At 37.3% G+C, this 21,044-nt stretch overlaps 1 protein-coding gene across 1 annotated transcript in view; it reads right to left on the reverse strand.

The window, feature by feature from the left end:
* Nucleotides 1–21,044, reverse strand: part of wge (winged eye) — a 705,384-nt gene that overhangs the window by 58,936 nt on the left and 625,404 nt on the right. The window contains exons 10-15 of the mRNA XM_069828951.1: nucleotides 17,451–17,567; nucleotides 14,417–14,721; nucleotides 12,729–13,067; nucleotides 10,328–10,594; nucleotides 6,390–7,760; nucleotides 3,996–4,407 (exon numbers count right to left, since the gene is read on the reverse strand). Coding sequence (XP_069685052.1) covers nucleotides 3,996–4,407; nucleotides 6,390–7,760; nucleotides 10,328–10,594; nucleotides 12,729–13,067; nucleotides 14,417–14,721; nucleotides 17,451–17,567 — 2,811 coding nt within the window. The remainder of the gene's footprint in view (nucleotides 1–3,995; nucleotides 4,408–6,389; nucleotides 7,761–10,327; nucleotides 10,595–12,728; nucleotides 13,068–14,416; nucleotides 14,722–17,450; nucleotides 17,568–21,044) is intronic.

Raw genomic sequence — 21,044 nt, forward strand, 5'->3', positions numbered from 1 at the left:
GATTATAGAATGTATATTAACTTATAGGCACTTTTCAATATTAGCACAAGTTAATATTTTAAAATAAATGATTCATATATCTTGACATAAATATATTAATCTCATACTTTTATTTAAATAATAATTTCCTGCAATGAGTTGTCATTGACTAGTGAAATCTCAGATTCGAAAATCGTTATTTCAGTCGATCATGTACGAATTTTTTTCAATATGGTCATGTAGCTACCATGTTGCAATGGCAGAGTTGAATATTGAAAGACGAGTGACACTCAAGGCATGAGCAGGAGACCATGAAGCGACTAGTAGTAGTTCAGTACAGAGGAGCAAACACCAGTGAGAAACAAACACGGAGCCTTATGGCTTTAAGAAACAAACCCACAAGGTCAAATATAGTACTACACTTAAAGCATAGTTTTAAAATGTTAAAGAAAAAAATGCAGTGCATACAAGAAAAATACTTCGATATTATGTATGTCTTCACTAACACTGTCAAATATTCTTCCTGAAATTATATTTCAGTGTTCGAATCTCGAATTTCATTGTTACAAGCTAAATATAACTTCCAACATAGAAAGTTGTACTAAATCATATTTCCTTTTCATTTTTTTAAAGTAGTGGTAACCATACTACTGATATGAATAGAACTACTTTGTTTCTCCATTTTGTACTTTAAAATCATTCCTCACGTCTCACTTTATTTTCTAACCTATTCTTTCGTCCAAAATATCCTCATTAAAGTTCAAATGAAACAAATACAATGTAAGCTGGCATTCCAATTTTCGATTTTAGAGTGACGGAACAGAAATTACGAAATTCTACTGGAACTAGAAATCACATCAATTCTCTACGAAATCAACAGATATAATATAACTGAATTTAATAAGTTGCAAGAATGAATGATAGAATTTACCTCTATAAATTTTGGACTACTCAAGGGGAAATAAAAGATTACATTCGTTTACCAATATTTGTGAAAGATGATGTTAACAGAGACTTAAGATTTTTACTAAGACCTATATTATTCTTTGCAAAATTAAACTTTAAGGTATCCCTAGTTTCCGCTTTTATAATATGGGACTTCAGTTTAAAAAAGGTAATAGAAACAAGTGATAAAGAAAGTTTATGTCAAGAATTAACTTCAATAAAACATTAGTGTATTTTTTTAAATGCATAGGCTACAATATTTAAGACCAAACAGAGTTCAGTTTGGATTTGTTTCTTTGCATAATCAACTCCTTCCCAAAAGAGAGTTCTTAACCCCTTAACCAACATGTGCAAAAACTGCTGACATATTCTAAAAGTTTAATGATATTCTTTTCACAATACTAGGTTATTTGAATTTCATCACGAATTCAACCATCCCTCTTTAGCAATAACACGCTGAAACTATAAAACATTATGCCAGCATAGGCACTGTCCCATGAGCACCATGTGAAGTGATCTAGACCTAATATTACACTAGGATGATAATCAAACGAGAAACAATGGAATTCTTTCAAGTGCAATAGAAGTATCTGCCCTAAACACCATCTTTGTCCACAAATTCCTTTTGGATACTCCGAGATAGATGTGCAGTGTGACAGCAGCTCCGAACTGTGACAGCTCCGGAAAAATCGCCGTGACAGATAATAGCAATTTTGTCACAAGATGTTTTTGTGTTCACACGATTCTTAGTGATTGCAAATGATTCCCATCATGAACCAATAGATGTTTATGTTGATAGCTGTTCTGCGAATTGGTATACTGGTGCCATAAGTATTACATCAACAAGCATAGCAAGTATAACAACAAACACGCTGTGATGGGCATGTATATTCGCCCAGGAATGTATATAACAAGTGCATTTGGCGCACTGTGTGGACATAGCTTGAATATCAAGGAGTTGTCGACATTAACTTTTGAATGGGACGATAATTAATAAGATCCGAGTTACCGGTACCTTGTCATTCAAGCTAGAGGTGGGAGTGTGTCAGCATTTTGCCATCACAGTTCCAAACAGTGACAGCTCCGGAAAAATCGCTGTGATAGATAATAGCAATTTTGTCACAGTGTGATTTTCGTATTTGAATGGTTCTTGGCGATTGCAGATGTTGTAACGCCTGGCTTTCACAGAGTCATTCATTAAAGATGGCAGGCAATACATGCCACTTTCCAATGTAGAAGTTTTTTATTGCTACAAGTTCCAGTTTATCTGGGTTCTTCAAGTCTTCAATTCATGGTCATTTTACAGAATTAAGAAATATAACACGTTCTTTGCAAGGGAATGTATATTGGAACAAAACCTAAATGAATCCGAACATTACAATCAAAAGGCAGCTTATAATGTACCAAACACAAATCTCTGTTTTGAGACCAAAACCATTACTTCTAACTGGTGACCAGTGATGTGTTCAGTCTTTTCTTTTGCATATTCCATAACATTAGATTATTTCAGATTTTATAGCATCAGTAATGAGTGTTACATTCTTCTAAATTAATCGTCTTTAGCACTATGACTGTATAAATTAGCAATATCAAAACATTTCAATGTTTTACATCTCGAGTCAACAGTTATTTATGTTCAACTCTCTTCTGCGAGTCTTGTATAAACAATAGTGATTAGCGAGGTGAGTATGCTAAAAACAAACCACACTTGGCCTGTGTTATTTGCGATGTGTCCTAAGAATGTTTACGAAGGTAAGTAATTAGTGAAAGAATATAACCGATAGCAGTGCATATATAAATACTAGCTTCAGTATCAAAGAGTTGCCCTCGTTAACCACTAGAGTGGGATGATAGTTCATTAGATTCCAGACACGTTGTCCCTTCAAGTTAATCTCCTGACTTGCAGTTATTGGGGCTCTGGAGCTTTCATACACGTACATCAGTCGCCATACCTATGAATAACATATCAGTCTGAGATGGTGATTTCTCGGAGTGTGATTTTGGTAGTCAGTGACAAAATCACAGGTCTGCAAATCACACTCAATCACTAATTCAAGTTAGTATGAATCTTCCGACTTCCAGTTGTCTGGAGCTGTCACATATGGTCACATATACCCACATCAGTTGTCATCGCTATGAGTCACGTATCAAGTGGAGATGGCGATTTCTTGGAGATGTGATTTTCGAATTACAGTTAGTAAGAACCAGCAACAAATCTGTCATAGCAAGCAAAATCACAGATCTTCGAATCACTACACCAAGATCTGAATTCGGATCTCTGGGATGGAAAGCTAACTATCCAGCTATTTGTTCAGTGAGTATTCTGTGAAATCTGCCCTAAACATCATCTTTGTTCACAAATTATTCCTCAGATCTGAACCTGGATTTCTAGTCTGGAAACCTAACCATCTAGCTGTTTTATTAATAGTGTGCCATCTAATTGAACTACTTTATAAAGTGTTCTCTACCTGAACCAAAATCTGATATGTTATGGATTGTAGTTGGGACAAGCAAACTTGCAGTACTAGGTCATTGTTATGGATGCATTGTCCTATCTTCAAATTACGATGTGAATGAGAAATGGGTGACAAAATTTGTCTGGAGCCCTCTATCAGGGGGCAGGCTCTTTTACGTGACATGAACTTCCCAGTTTTACTTTCCTCCCAAAAAAATCATGCTAACTATTTTATCGCCATTCAAAATCCAACATTCTCGATTGAGTGTGAACCCATGAACCTCGGATTCACTAGCTAGCATAATGACTGCCGAGGACAACAACCGAAATTTCAAGTCCATGACAAATTCTCAGGCAAACCTACAACACTTACTATGAAGACATCTACAACAAAAGCCATAATGCATTTCAGCCTATTGTATATTGCCTATCAATGTTAGTTATGGGGTTAAAATGTAGCATGAAAATGTTAGGTGAAAGAGTATTTAAATTACTGAAAGCTTCAAACATACAAGAAGCAAAAATTAAAACAGATGTACTACTGATAATAATCATGAAGCTTGTTTTTACTACAATTACTAATTAAATACGTGTTTAAAATATAATCTTTACTTACCACTCCGTTGTTTTTCTACGGCACTGATATCTGAAGCTACTGCAATGCTCGTGTGTTTGCTTCTAACCTCGCTGGAGGTCGTGGAGGGAGAGGCACCAACACCCTTCCGAGAACCACAGGATTCACTTCCCAATTTGCCCGAGGCTTCCTTCACCTTTGTGACATTCCCGTGGTGGTTTGTTGTAAGTTTCACCAGGTTAACATTGCACTGTGGAAGTTTGAGGCCCTTTGTAACAATGTTATTATTGTTACCAGCAACTGGAGATGGTTTGAATTTGGCGCACGTCAAGATTCGATTGGCTGTTAGTGTTGGAGGTTTCAGTATGTCTGGTTTCGAGGCTTTCAACTTGGGGGCAGCACAATCGTCATCAGCATCGAACCTTGGACGTGGACGTGCAGACAGATCAGTAACCTGAAGACAGTACACAACATACCTCCTCACGACAAAAGTAAATTTCAAACGCAACTGTAATTCAGACAATGTCTCTTCAAGGCACCACCTGAGGTACAGCAGCATAAGCAGCAGTGTTTTGTTGAAATCCGAAATAAAAAATTTTCAAACCCAACTTTCTAAACCCGGATTTAACTGATAAACAGAGGATACGAACTCTAACTTGTTGATTTTTCAATAAATTTATCAAACAAAGTTGCAAAACTCTATTGTTAATTACTGTTCCACATTTAATGAACAATATAAATAATATTCTGCATAAGCAAATCAAATGACAAAGCTATAAAACTAAAGTAGTCACACTAGTTCATTCCTTTGAAATCACTTGGAGTCATTTTTCTTAGCAAATTAAACTGACTTTATGAAGGATGTCTGATAGGAAACTAATTGTGAAGAACAATGATTTCTTTATTGAAATTTTAATTTAATATCTTTCTGAAACTAGCACAATGTTGGTTAATTACTTCCTGCAGAATGCTATTAAATTACGATAAAATGTTTTCCCAATCTGGACTTGCAACAGATATCAAATACATTTTAAATAGTGGTAGATAAAATGGATGCATGAAGCTCCAACTGTGGCCAATGAGAAAAGAAACAAATCCTACAAGATACTACTACAAACCTAATTAATCACTTCTGCTGGTTTTCCAATAGGGTTCAAAATGTAACAGAAATATTTTGGAATGCCAATATCTAATCAGACGCCTCCCAAGTGGCACTTGTTATCCTTTATTAATCACTTGGTTTCCTTATGACCTTATATCTTATATTATTGATCACAGACTTATCTGAACATACCCATAAAATGAATTACAAACTTCTTTATGACTCTTGTGGGTGTTCTGCGCAAACCATACCTTTTAGCTACTTCAGTCTGCTTCAATTTCCTATCTAAATCAAGAAATTTAGTCTCCAAACTGATTTTAGTTTTCATGTTACACTTGTCATTATTAACAACCAACACTAGAATATGAAAGCTGCCAGGAAGACGGCAGGAACCATAAAGGCAAATCCTGCTAAAGATTGCGTGCCCTTGAAGCAGGTACAGTTCTACTTGTAACACACTCCTTGCACAAAACAGTAAACAAAAGAATGAAAGAGGTAGACGAAATAACAAGAAAGCATGTTTAAGAGGATGATATCAAGTGAAAAGTGAAATACTGAAGATAAAAACTCAGGAAACTGAAAAAAAAAAAAAATGTATATACTGGTTATAATATTTTTATCATTCCATCGGGGTTTCTTCAAAATTTGACCATTATTGTAACGATGGAAAAAAATATATTTACAATATAGGAAATACACTGGGGCCAATAAAATTTACCTTTTCAACAGGGTTTATTCTTATATTGGTTTTCATTGTACACAAGATCGACTGTATTTATTTATATGTGCACACTGTTTCATAGTTTTTATGCTTCAAATTGTTATAACTCCATCCTTCAGAGAATTAGATTCATGTTAATAGGAAATTTGTTTTATTCAAAATAATCCCAAAAATAAGCTTCTTAAATATTTGTGTAACTTAGTGGGATGGCTATTTACTATTACTAAGGGTAACAGCTTTGCATCATTTAGTCACTATGCCATCAAAATCCGCTATGTGCATTTATGTAGATTTTCCAGGAGAAAGAAAACAACATTCTCAGTTCTAATTTCCTTTAATTTCAAAGACACTTTCGGCATAATTTCACCATTTTTTATGTAATGATTGAAATTATGCTGAAAGTAACTTTGAAAATCAAGGGATTTAAGAGTGATAATGATTTCTTCTTCCTCTTGAAAAATATGTTTAAATGCAAATAGCGAATTTTGGAAGTGCAGTGATGATTTTTAAATGTAAGCACATGATGCATAAATTTCAGCAATACTTTCGATTTTTGTTTTCAAAGATTTGATATCCCAAGTATGCAATAAAGTTAACAAAAATTACAACATACCTTTTCCAGCACTGGTGGCGGCAATTCTCGAGGAGAAGCTAGACCATGCACGTCTCTGCTCTTAAGCAATGGTGGTCGTCCAACCCTCGGCCTGGGGGCTGCAAGACCTGCAGTTCCCGGAGGTGACAAGGGCGGTGAGTCCAGACACAACTTGTTGCACTTCTTCCTCGGTCGACCTGGACCTCTCTTGATGGGACTGACAGACAATGGTGCATCTGACACATCACTTGAACTGGCGTCGGGAATCGACGTCTTCTTGGGAGTGAGTTTCGAGAGTTCACGTTGCTTTTCACGATACTTGCGCTGGAGTTCCGCTAACTTCATGCGCATGTTCAGTTCCATAGCATCCATGATCTCTGCAGAAGACGAGGACGGACTCGTACACAAAGACACTACTTGCTGAGGCTGCAACAGCTGCTGGGGGCAATGCTGAGGACTGCTGGAACCACTGTTGTTCCCGTTACCACTGTGGTGGTGATAATATTTAATCACCTTGTTTGCAATGAACTTCTTGCACTCCTGTTCCGACTTTCGCGTCTTATAATTACGATTAACATCCACACCCGTTCCGCTCACTTCAGGTGAGGATCTCAACAATTTCGCAGATGTGGAATGAGAGACATCGTCACTGTTTGCTTCAGACGATTCGGATGCCGGGGCAGAATTCTCTGCAGTGGTACCAACCTCTTCCATAAACCGCTGTTCTGCAAGGGCACACAGCAGGCCTAAGCCACCGAGCATATTGGTACCACTGCTCAAATTTGTTCCAATTGTTTCTACTCTACAAGCAAGGCTTTCACTCTCACAAGTCTGGTTCACGCACATATCACCCGAAACCTTACCACACTCTGCACTGTCATTTGAACCATTATTCAAATCACCCGTGCAAATCTGGCCGGAAGTTGCATTCAAGACTTTGCTATCACAGTTTTCACTGAAGGTAGATTCACCATCATTAAACGTAGTGCTTAGATCCTTCCTCACTGTTAACCTTTCGACAGAAGATTTCATTTGATGAACTGACGATTGCTGACAAAGCATCTGTAATGTCTCGGCTGCCTTCTCATCTGCAGGTCGTAGATCTGAGATTTCTTGTTTAGTGTCGGTTAACAGGCTGGTCGAAGACGTTGGTAACTTGGCCGAGACACTGGTCGAATCAGCACTCACACTGCTATCACCCTGTGGTGTTGACGCATCGCTGAGATGCGTGCGGTGATTCTCAAACTGTTCAATGCTGTTCGACAATAGTTCAAGCCCACTTATGTCCACCTGACTTTCATCTGGCTGCGGCTTTGATTCGAATACAGGTGACACTTCATTACAAAGTGGTTTCACATCACATGGAGAGCTTTCAGGTACTTCCTGCTTTGGCTAATATTTCAAGAAAGAAAAAAAAAAAAACATGTATATTATTTTATGCCATCCTAACATTATAAACAGACTGTTACTACATCGAATATTGTGCATAACTGGCTTATTATGGCATGGGTGCCGATAAAAACAATGATGTATTCACTTATGACGTAATACCGAAACGCTTGGGTCAGGATGCATGCATTTCATCTAAATATCTTCTACGCACCATGTAGCAAGAAATAAAATGCAGAACACAAGATAACGTATCATTTATTTCCAATCTTTAACAATTTTTATCACTTTTGTAATATCACATAAAACAGTTCTGTGGTTCAGAGAAACTATATTAACAAAATAAAGGGACATTTTGTAACACAACCTGCAAGGTCATCCATTCCTCTTTACTCAATGTCAATTGATACGAACTTATGAACACAAATTGTCAGCTATGGATCCCAATTTCTTTCATAGTTTTCCTACAATTTATAATGCTAAGATCCCATAAAGAATTATACCCAACTCGTGGATAATCTTATTATGACACTGGTGAAAATTGTCGCACGAACGATCTCATGTCATAACCATCAAGATTATCCACTTGTTGCATAAATAACTATTATGATATGTGAGAATGTCTTGTAATTGAGGTGAAAATTTTGGGTGTGGTACAACATATCACATTGTATCAGCAATTTGCCTGTAATTTTACTTTTCAAACAAAAATGGTTAAGAATATATAAACTGATACAGTCATAAAAAAATCTATTTCTATTTTTTAGCATAAAACTAAGTCTTTCTCTTCACAGATATGGGGAAAGGGTAGTCTGAGAATTGAACGCCACATAGAAATGCAAAACCTTCCCTTGTTCTCATTATATTCTCCTTCCTCCCATTATATTCTTCTTGTTCTCCTTATCTTCCAGTTATTCTCGTATTCTTCTTCTTCTTATCTTTGTACTCACCTTGTTTCATTTCTCGAACCACCCACATGTAATTCTACGTAAAGATATGTTGCATAGTAAAGCACCTATCCACAGCTAATTGCACCCACCCATATGTCTACTTCATGATATGCAGCATAGCTTTGCTACCGGTATGCATCTGTCGTTTTTTTTATTTTGCATTTGGCATGTAATAAGGATATTCAGCAGCTAAGAATTGTCTGGTGATGTGGAGGTAAAAATCTAATAATAAGTAAGTTACTGTACTCAAATATTACTGAATCAACAACCTGAGGCAGTAAATATAGTCTACTAAACTATGACTAGCCAGAAGTGGCAGCTAAAAAGAAGAATCAATGTCTTCTGAATTCACGTTAATATTATTATTTACCACCTCCGTAATCAAAACTATTTTTCCCTACTTCTCATGCACAGTGCAGTCAACTGTAGTGTACAAAAAGTTGCCAAACAGTAGTTCAAAAATCGCTAGATTCCTTATTATCAATAGAGAAAGTTTTACTTTTATTGCTGTAAGGTGCTGAAAAAGTCGCTGAATCCCTATTTAAGCATTGGAAAAGTTAAAAAATAATTATTGCCAAAAACAGTTAAAATTCACCGGATTTAGTGAAATTGACAACACTGTTCATGCAGCTTGGCACAATGGGCCATGGATGACGTTTCAGGAACCATTTATTTAGGTGTTTTGCATTGATGACATAGATCATGTGGTACATTCCAGTCTGACAGCGTATTCCGAATCTCATCGGACTGGTGAATAATGATGTCACACTGCAGTGAAATAGGAACAAAACTGCTGGAAGGTCCAAGGGCTATTATGGCAGCTGTGAAAGTTGTTGTATGTGCCACACTAGTAAGACTTTGCTAAATTTTCATACTGTCATCTCACTCAAATAAAAGAGAGCAGGTCCACATCTGTGGAGTAATGGTTAGCGTGTCTGGCGTGAAACCAAGTGGCTGGGGTTCGATTCCCAGTTGGGGAAAATTACCCGATTGAGGTTTTTTCCGGGGTTTCCCTCAACCCAATATGAGCATATGCTGGGTAACTTTCGGTATTGGACCCTGAACTCATTTCACTGGCATTATCACCTTCATCTCATTCAGACGCTAAATAACCTAAGATGTTGATTAAGCACCATAAAATAACCTACTAAAAAAAACCTACTGAAAGAGAGCACAATTTATTTCTTGAACCAATAGTAATAAATGGCCCGTTGAGATGTTCGTTCATAAGCCATTAACTTAACTTTCTGATATTGTGCTCACTACAAACAAAACAGCAGAACACAACAGTGCAAGATGTCATTCATTTGCCAATTCTCGCCCTTTATAAGAACCAATCAGATTCATTGATGGCGGCTGATGGACACTGCAACCACCTCTCCAGGCTGATGAAAGCGTTGCTACAGCACTGGAGCATCAATGAAATTCGGAACACAGTGATGCCATTTGATTGCTCAGTGCTGAGATTCGGAATACGATTTGAGCAAGTTATAAAGAATTCTGTCCACGTGTCTGTCACATGATAAATGTCACTGTGGCAAGAAGAAATACCATCAGCTAAAATTATTTCCTCTAGCTATAGATAATTATTATGAACTAATCAATAGTTAGAGGACTCACCTGCAGGTCAAGTGGATGCACTTTTTCTTGTGGAGGCACAGAGTCACAGCAGTTTTCATCCTCGCTAACAGGAGGAGTGTCAGTCTGGTTGCTGGCATCCTGCACTGTCACTTGCTGAAGGGGTGTAGAGGCTTGCTGCTGTGAGGCTCCTTGGTCCACGGGGGTGGCCGTCGAACTGCCTCTCGCATCCTCACACTCCGATTGGCTGGTTGTAGCCTCAGGAGGTGGAGTCAGGCACGTTTCAGCAGGATTCACAGGCGATGTCGCCTGAACAACCATGAAGAACGATTAAATAACACTGCTGTGTGTAGTTAGTGTGTTATTAGTAACCTGACTTAACCTGTCAAATTATTTAATGTACAGTGGACTCTCCTAAGTTCGACTGAACAGAATTGAAAGTTCAGTCCACTAAGGGTAGTGGGTGTGGCAGGTGAAATGAATACAAATTCTTATTGGTTATCCATCAACGAATACAGTACTGTACTTGCATTTCCTGCCCGCCCCGAGACTTGTGTGTGCGCTTCTAGTACCACAGTGGGTTTCGACAATTCTGTCTCACAAACGGCACAATTCTCAAATAGAAAAAGAAGAGTTCATTAATTTAAAATCAGTGATTAAATATTCTGTTTTCCTTTAACATAAGTATCACTACAAGACACAGAACCAATTCCCATTCAAATGGCAAACACATTTCTTAGTGCCAGTATAGGGGCATGTCTATTTCTCCCACGTAAGCAGTCGAACTTGTTTTCTGTGGAACTTAAGAGCTTCCACTGTAATTACTTTAATTTCAACCTCACTCATCTACTATAGAAGAATAACGCTTAAAAATCCAGCTGGGGACATTCGAAATCTTTAGTGCAGAGTTAGGCGAAATTAGCAAACAACAGTACTCTGTCCACCATGATACTCACTCTGTTTACAAGAACTGAATCCTGATATCTTTATTAAGAAGCAGGAGGGAAAAAATAAAAGAAGATATGGAGAAAGAAAGTATAATATGGAGGGATAAATAGAAATATGAGGTCATAGGAAGAAGAGTAAATTGTACAGGAAATAGAAGAAAAAAAATTCAAAGAAGAAATATGAAGCTAAGGAAATGATGGAAAATGAAAAGGACAAAAAAAGAAAATTTAAAATGGAGTGGAGGAGAAGGAACAACAATAACAGAAAATGGAGACAAATGAGGATGAGTATAAAGAAAAATATGAGAGAACAATGAAAAGGATGATGATGAGTAGAACGAAAGATAAAAGGCGAAGAACAAATAGAAGGAGAAGGATGAGCAAAAGGAAAGTTAAAAGACGAAAAACAAACAGAAGATAGAGGATGAGGATGAACAGAAGGAAAAATAAAAGATAAAGAACAAAAAGAGAATGATGAGCAGAAGAAAAGCTAAAAATGAAGAAATAATAGAAGAATAAGCATAAGAAATGATAAAAGACGAAGAAGAGAAGAAGCTGAGAATGAGCAGGAGGTAAGAAAAAGATGAAGAACAAATGTAAGAGAAGTATGAGCAGAAGAAAAGATAGAAGATGAACAAATAGAAGATCAGAAGCAGAAGAAGAGCCAAAAATTAAGAAGAAATAGAAGAAGAGAGGATGAGCAGAAGTTAAGAAAAAGATAAAGAACAAATGTAAGAGAAGTATGAGTAGAAGAAAAGATAGAAGATGAACAAACAGAAGATCAGAAACAGAAGAAGAGCCAAAAATTAAGAAAAAATAGAAGAAGAGAGGATGAGCAGAAGGTAAGAAAATGATGAAGAACAAATAGGAGGATGAACAGAAGGTAAGAAAAAGATGAAGAACAAATGTAAGAGAAGTATGAGCAGAAGAAAAGATAGAAGATGAACAAATAGAAGATCAAAAACAGAAGAAGAACAAAAAATTAAGAAGAAATAGAAGAAGAGAGGATGAACAGAAGGTAAGAAAATGATGAAGAACAAATGTAAGAGAGTATGAGCAGAAGAAAAGATAGAAGATGAACAAATAGAAGATCAGAAACAGAAGAGGAGTCAAAAATTAAGAATTGAAGAAGGGAGGATGAGAAGAAGGAAACATAAAGATGAAAAACAAATAGGAGAATGAGCAAAAGGTAAGAAAAAGATGAAGAAGAAATATAAGAGAAGAAAAGATAGAAGATGAACAAACAGAAGATCAGAAGCAGAAGAAGAGCCAAAAATTAAGAAGAAATAGAAGAAGAGAGGATGAGCAGAAGGTAAGAAAAAGATGAAGAACAAATAGAAGATCAGAAGCAGAAGAAGAGCCAAAAATGTAAGAACAAATAGAAGAAGAGGGTATGACCACAACGAAAGAGAAGACTAAGAAAAACAAGAAAGTTTAGGAGAGAGAAAAGAACTTCAAATAGAAAAGAGAAGAGAAAGAAACCCTTTCTTACTCACCTGCGACCTCTTTCCATTATCAGTCTGTACGGATGCGGAGGGCTGGGATGTTTGTGACAGCTGAACGATGGCTGCAGTGGCTGTGGACGTGGGGTGGTGGGTGTGGTGCTCGTAATAGAAGTGAGCTTGCAGCGCCGTGGTAGCAGTGGTTGCGCCAGCAGGGAAAATCGTCCCTGTCTGTCCTGCAACAGTCTGTGGTGCTTGGGTTGTGTTGGTTGCTACAGAGACCTCTGTCGTTGTGGACCTGGATGTGGTGACCGGCGACATGCGATGCAATGGTTTCATGTTGCTATTGTCCAACACAATTCCTGCTGCTGTACCTCCATTGCAGTCAGAAGCCTGCATCATCAACACAAGGTACATGTCATATAATAATATATAATAAAATTTGCAAATTTATAGTCAGCATTTATCCTCTGATTGAAGTTCTGGCTCATATGTACAGTAGGCCTACATCTATTATCAGGAAGTACACCTCACTTGATGATATGTGTCAGAGGAAGAACAAATGTTTGTATGCATCTGAAGTCTGATTAGTGTAATATGTAGCTAGTCGGCGTTGTATGCAATGGAGGGGGAAAAGGAACTGGCCACCCTATCCCATTATCTCCTGGCCTAGTTGCCTCATAAGTGGTGCTATGTTGGTATCACTTGTGAGGTTCAGATTCTGTCTATGTACAGTTAACTGAACAACAACAACAACAAATCAGAAGCTATAGATAGAATATTACAAGGAGGGCATTTACGAAAAAATATGTTTTATATCATAGGAGTCTAATAAGAGAAACGGTAATGAAAAGTATGTATAGTTAAAATAGTCTGAAATAGTAGCCTAAACGTAATGGTATGGATAGGGAAATTAATTTTAGATAGGTTTTAGAATGATGAACAAAGTGCGAAACAGATGAAGTGTTAAGCAAAAGAATTGGCATGGAAGGACACAGCATTGAATAAGGGAAGATAAGTGAATGAGTCGTCCACTAAGTTTAAAATTGATGTTAAGTAGTGTAAGAATAGGAATGCTGGCCTGAATACAGGAATGTGAAGGGCCAGCTGGCCAAATGGTTGAGTGACAATAAATCAGTATCATATCAGGGCATTCACTATTTGAAAATATTAAAATCGAATTTCAACTGTGAATCATGCAGCATTAAATGACTAAAAACAAACCAAATTATTATGGGAACTACGTACATTATGCTTCTGTTGTTGTATTACTTTTCCGGTAGCCAATGAGAGAGTTTAGTACCTACTACTTTTATTTACTTCTACTTTCTAGCAAGAACAGCAGGGAGTAGGCATTATATCTTAGACCACAATGCTACAGTGTGGGGCAGTAAAATAAATAGCACACAAGTTTACACAAAAGTAACATTGTATAATGTTACAGGATGATGGAAGTAAGTTGGTAGTGGTGATAGTGACAGGAAGAGGATGATGAAGATGATGGTGAGGAAGGGGGAGAGGGAGGGGAGGAATTGGGAGGGTGGTGGCGATGATGATGATGATGATGATGATGATGATGATGATGATGATGATGATGATAATGGAAGTCATAGTGATGGTGTGGTGGTGATTGAAGTAGGTAGTGATTATGGTGATGGTAATAGTTAAGTGTGCTGGTGGTAATGATAGTAGAGGTATGATGGTGAAGGTAATGGTAGGGCTAACAAAATGAGGGCACTTGCCGTGTGAGCTGGTTCGATTTTGATGAGAGTCGTGGCTTGCTGTTTGGTGGTGCGCTTCGCCACACCCTGGATGGTGTCTGTGGCCACTGTGACGGCAGTAGCAGCAGCTGCTGTGGCTATCGTGAGCTGTGGTTGCACCAAGATGCGCGTGGCTGGTGCTGCCAGATAGTCGGGTGGCTCGGCCGATTCGAACAACTGAATGTGCTGAGCAGCAGGCTGCTGTGTTGTTGTTACCTGCAGCGAGGGCTGCACGGTTGCTGTTGTCGTGGGGTAGCCAGGCCACAGAACTGCGCGCTGCAGGTGTTCTGCAATACATACAACAATTCGTATCAAGGTACTCTTCTCAATAGCTTGATTAATTACACCTACTTCACAACTAGGCTTTTCTGGGTGTTCTTCAGACCATTTTCTACTGACTGGCTTAAATGTCGATTATGCACAATTAACTGTGAAGGAAAGTCCATGCCGTCAAATGAGTATGTTTTCCTGGACAAACAAATTGTAGTATAAATCGGTGAATAGAATATACGAGTGACTTTTTTTTTTACATTGACTGGCTTTATGACGTTATGCACAATTAGGAACTATGAAGAAAAGTCAATGCCGTCAAAATACGAGTATTTTCCTTAAACCAAAAATGAAATACAAATTGAATAAAAATTAATTAGTATTCTACGGTAGACCAAAATAATGAAAATGGAGTACTTTCCCCTCGATCTAATTTGCAGCATGTATACTTCCGAAGACTATTGTGTTGGCAACAGTGTGATGTAGAATTGTATTGTTTTGTCATTTTATCGTTTTACTATTGAAATTTCCTAAAAAGACGAGTATTTTTCCCTACACAAAAAATACAACACAAATGGAGTAAAAAAAATAGTATTTTACTGTGAAATAAAATAATAAAAATTGGATATTTTCTCCTATCATGTAGAATTGTAAATGTATCGTATAACGTCTTTGTGTTGGTGACCTTGTGTATCAGCTGACTATGAGCGAAGAAAGACATCATGGTGGACTATCAAACATGACAGTGGGAGATGAACTGAAGAATCCCTACTTTTTCTTTGACTTTATTATATCCAAGTTAAAATGTGTCGTACATGTGCGCAGAATACATTCGTTACACAGACGATCCCACTATTCTACAGCAGAGATTTGGGTACCGGTACCGATACTAACATCGTTAACATGGGTTAATGGAAATTTATAAATAATAGAATTTTGTCTTATGTACTGTAAGTGCAAAGAGAGCTATAACAAGCAGTAAACCTATTATGTGAGGTCATGCAATGAAAGATACGCTTTGAATGTTTTATGTCTAAAAAATTCATCGCTCCCAACTTAGTTTTAAGGTAATTCACAATACTTAGGTACAGAGGCAAACAGAGTACACAATACACCATAAGGACGCAAAAGTGAAAGAGAAATTCTGTATATTCTGTATCGAAAGTCATTCTACGGTTCAACAGAAGTATCTCAAATTAATTATTAATCAAATAGGGCCAACTGCATTATAAATACACAGGTAGGCAGTTTAACAAATTATAGTTTCATAAAATTGGATTAATAAATATTGATTTAACAAAATTTTAATAACTACATTACATTTCGCTACGAACTATATATAATTAAAGTGTCAAAGGAAGAATCCAGTGATTTATTATTTAAAAAATTGTATTTTTGCTATCTTCTCAAAAAAGTCGGTCAACGAAGTGAATTTTATACAGAAATTAACTGTTTAAGGAGAAAACATAAAAAAATTAACTCTTTAAAGGCAAACATCAAGTATATTTTTTTAAATACATTATTATGTAGAGTGTTAAATAAGCATATGAGAATTTCAGCAATAAATAGAAACAGGAAGAATACAAATTCCTTATGCATTTTACCATATCTTGTCATGTTTTCATAGACAGCAAAAATCGGGTGTATTTGTCATTAAATACTCGTAGTATCGTAAGTCTATCTTTCAGACAAACGAACTGAGAATACTACTGATTAAATTAGGATTTTCAGAAGTTAAAGGACATAACAACGCCTTCTGAATACATCCTAATCTTTCAAACGTTTAGATGTTTTATTACATGCTAGCTCCACATACTGGTAGTTATCAGACAAATCGTTAGAGGAATTTTAGTTTCATACTGATTTTATATATCGTGTGTCAAAATACTTGCATTTATTTCCCAACACCGCGCGTCTTTAGCATTCTCAATGTATTCAAATCTACTATAAATGTTTTTTAGACAACAATAATTCCTAAAGGTAGATCTAGGCAAGCTTATTAAAATGACTATTATATGGTAGCGTGTGAAAAGTACTTTTAACACTGACTTTCAACTGTTTGCGCTGATTATCAATTATTTCCCACCAGAAGTTGCATGGCAGCAATCGCAACCGATGAATAAAGCGGTTCAAATAATTGCAGGCCTACTTAAAAAAATTAGTGTTTTTGGTTAAGAAATGTACACAAATTAAACGTCTTTAACAACTATTTTATTGATAACTATATATAACAATTAATAATTAAATTTAATCAATTATAAAAGTTGGAGAACATGAAGATTTAAATCGGGGATATCGCAATGTCCAGTTCAATGATCTACAACTGAGCTATAACACCGCTTGGTTGTAACAAAGTCTAATATATACAGTCACGAAGCTCAATACGTAGTAAATATGCATCCATAGATAGTTGCTAACCAGTAGGATCGCTAATATCGCCTCATTACAGACAATGCGAAATAGTACCGGCACAGTCTATTGTTCCTAGCACCTTCACAACTCAAGCTTCGTGACTATATATACTAGACTGTGGTTGTAATGTGTTGAATGGTCTCTCGATCAGCATGAATGAACGACTGTCTAAAAATGTGAATGATATACATGTTAAAAATAGTTTTATTTTGTTCATAGGTCTTGCTTCTCTCGGCCTATGTTCTCCTCATTTCGCAAACATCCCTACTCACAAAATAAAACATAATTTTTAACAATCGTACCTGTAAATAATTATTGTACACATGTTTCTTACCTATATTAGTAGCTGGTATCAGAAGAAAGTGACCCGTAATGGGATCACGAACCAACTGGTAACCCACTGGGGGAAGGGGCAGATGCTCAGTAGGGCCCAATTGAACGGGCATATGAGCTAAAATCAAAGACACCAAGAAATGAAATTGGAATACACAAATATTGCATAAAGTATATTCAGGATTATGTCCAAGCATATTTAAAGAAAGAATGAAGGGGTACACACATACACACCACTCTGTTATTGCATGGAGTTCAAATTATAGTTTTTAACATTGTATAAACCAGCCCAGGACACAATGGGAAAGTGGAATGGAACTCTGAAACCCCCTCCTATGTCCTTTCCGCTTACACTGCTTACAAACAAATGCACAGTGGGCACTGTACATCACTGATGGATTTTAGGCAACAAGCGAGAGCTGAAAGTTCGTAAAAGCTATGATGCAATCCGTCACTGAACAATGCTTAACTGTCGGTCTACTGGTCTCAGCTGGGGAAGATGACGTGGGGAGTTAAGGGAAATGTGCTGTGACTCAATTGAGTTAATAGTACCCAGGCCTGGTATAAAAATTACGTCAGATGACTGTCTCAAAACTGACACACATCAGTAAGGTATATATGTCAAAGAAAATATCTTTTAGACAACAATTTTCACGGTTTATATTTATTAAATTCAGCCAATAAGATGGCAAACCCTTGCCAACAATACCTTTTAGCTTATTCAAAAAGTGTGTTGTATTTGTTACATTAATGTTAACATAATCATCAATAGCAGGAATTAGAAAATTTAATGGTAGTGGTGTTAAAAAATGAGGTGACGTGTGATATTTGAGTTCTGTACGAGTTATATAAGTTACATAGGTATTTCATAGTATTATGGGTAAACTTGGAAGTAAAGAAAGCACAGCAGTAATGAGTACATTAAATCACTTTTTAAAGTCACTGGATGTCTTTAACATGGCAGTTACGGGAACTGTTCTACTTTCAGTCACTCAATCCAGCATAGTCAGCCCAGTAAGGTCCGTCGGTCTGTCGGTCCCTTCGTCCAACCAGCCAATCAATGAATCAACATCTACAAACACCTGAACAAATCGATCACTCAATGAACGAATCAATGATAAATAGATCCACCAATTTCAATCAACCTATCTCCGTACCTGCACTTATCAATCTACTTAAATATCTTGTCTACTTGCACGCCAGTCTGCCTACAGTCTGTACACTCTATGTTTAATACTTGATTCTTGAAAACCCGCAAACAGTGCAAAAGTAGCTAAACTGATACAGGGCGTCTCAAGAGGAATGTAAAATACTTCACGATAATGCAGTTTGAGTTAGCATATATATATATATGTGTGTGTGTGTGTGTGTGTGTGTGTGTGTGTGTGTGTCACGCGCCGTGGTCTATGGCTTCCTGCCTAGGACTCGCGTTACGGAATGCGCCGCTGGTTCGAGTCCTCATAGAGGAAGAAATTTTCTCATGAAATTTCGGCCAGTGTATGGGACCGGCGCCCACCCAGCATCGTGATGCACTTGGGGAGCTACGGTAGGCAGCGAAATCCGGTTGCGAAAGCCAGCTATAACGGCTGGGGGGATCATCGTGCTAACCACACGATACCTCCATTCTGGTTGGATGATCGTCCACCTCTGCTTCGGCATGTGGGCGTGAGACAAGCAGCCGGCTGGTCGGTCTGGGCCCTTCACGGGCTGTATATATATATATATATATATATATATATATATATATATATATATATATATGACCTGGTATAGCGCTGGCCTATGCCCAAGGTTGCGGGTTCGATCCCGGGCCAGGTCGATGGCATTTAAGTATGCTTAAATGCGACAGGCTCATGTTAGTAGATTTACTGGTATGTGAAAGAACTCCTGCGGGACAAAATTCCGGCACATCCGGCGATGCTGATATAACCTCTGCAGTTGCGAGCGTCGTTAAATAAAACATAATATTAACATTATATATAGACCGAAACGTAATGGTTGGGAAGAAATTTTAAATGGAAAGATGCATTATAGACGTTTTTCTACGTCTTAGACACTTTGATATGATACATTATTGAAAATGCTGCATCTTGTGTTGTTCCAATAAGTTTATTTTATAATTAACTACAAACTCAGTAAGAAAATAAAATAATTACACAAGACACATTACTAAGATTGTCCTTCTTATGGATTCCATGAATTGTAAATTCATATTAGGTACCGGTACCGGATCTCTTTTCGACCTCAATGAAACATTTAGTAGCTTGCCAGTTCCAGGTAACATCCGGTAAACACGGAAAAACACACAGCTAGATGGAACCCTTCGATTGAGAAAACGTCGTCGTCTGTATTCCTCAGCAGCAGCCAATGAATGGATTGCCGTCACAAAATCCATAAACAAAAGCATGTCTGCGTATTCGCTATGCGAATACACAAATTAAATGTCAAGTGACCGTGTATTAACTGTGTGTGTTGCGAAAGCGTTGCGGTGCTCAGATGCTGCCGTTTGCAAAAGATGGTTAACACAAACTACATTATCCTGACGTATTTTATATTCCTCCTGAGACGCCCTGTATAAGCAAACAGAATATTTTTCCGCCCTTGGGTTAAAAACCGCTTAATCCTACAAATGTTACAAATTTTTCTCGCTAAACTAACACAGAAATGTTCCAAATCTATAGCTTCAGTTTGTTTACGGCGGTCATCGCCGATAATTATAAACGCTAATGATGATCGTCAGGAAGTGGTTTCTTTATCAGCGTACATCGCTGTCAATTCTCATTTGTTTTGCTGCCATAACTCGATTCAATATATCTACATGGCTTCTCTAAATATCGATTATTGAACACATATGCGGCGATGTGCGACCTGGACTTGCTTCAGAAGCAACTCCAACCTCCAGCGATCTACGTTGCGTCCAACGATCTACATTGGCGATCATCGTTGTAAAGAAACCGTGCGCATTCTTTTTAACTGCTAGCAACTCCTGGCGACAATCGCTAGCGATGTGCGCCCGGAGATGATCGCCGTAAACAAACCGCAGCTTAAGGGAAAACCACTAAACTGGCAACACTGTCCTGATGTCAACAAACGAACATGTATGGTCGCCACTATGATTTAGTTCCATACCGGCAAGTTTTATGTTGGATATATCTTACAACCATCCATAGTAAATAAATTTCAAGCTCTAAAGTGACCTGTAACTTTATCCCTCTCAGCCTCAAATATTTTCTTAAGAACCGTATACTCAAACACCCTTAATCTCTGTTCCTCTCTGAAAGTGAACGTCCAAGTTTCACAACCATACAGAACAAACGGTAATATAACTGTTTTATAAATTCTAACTTACAGATTTTTAGATATACGACAGACAACATTAAGATATATGAATCTATGAGGAGACTAAGAAGAAGGTGGAAAAGAGGGAAGATTGGTTGCAGGCTCTTCCTCCAATCCAAAAGCTAAAGGAAGTAAGCAGTGTAAAGTGCAAAGTTAACCTTTGAATGAATGAATCTAATATAATAATCTTAATCTAACAGTAATCATAGTTTTATTTTGCTTGTAGGTCACTTTAACGTTGCAGAACTCATATTTT

The sequence above is a fragment of the Periplaneta americana genome, chromosome 6 (assembly GCF_040183065.1).
Source record: "Periplaneta americana isolate PAMFEO1 chromosome 6, P.americana_PAMFEO1_priV1, whole genome shotgun sequence".
Lineage (NCBI taxonomy): Eukaryota > Metazoa > Arthropoda > Insecta > Blattodea > Blattidae > Periplaneta > Periplaneta americana.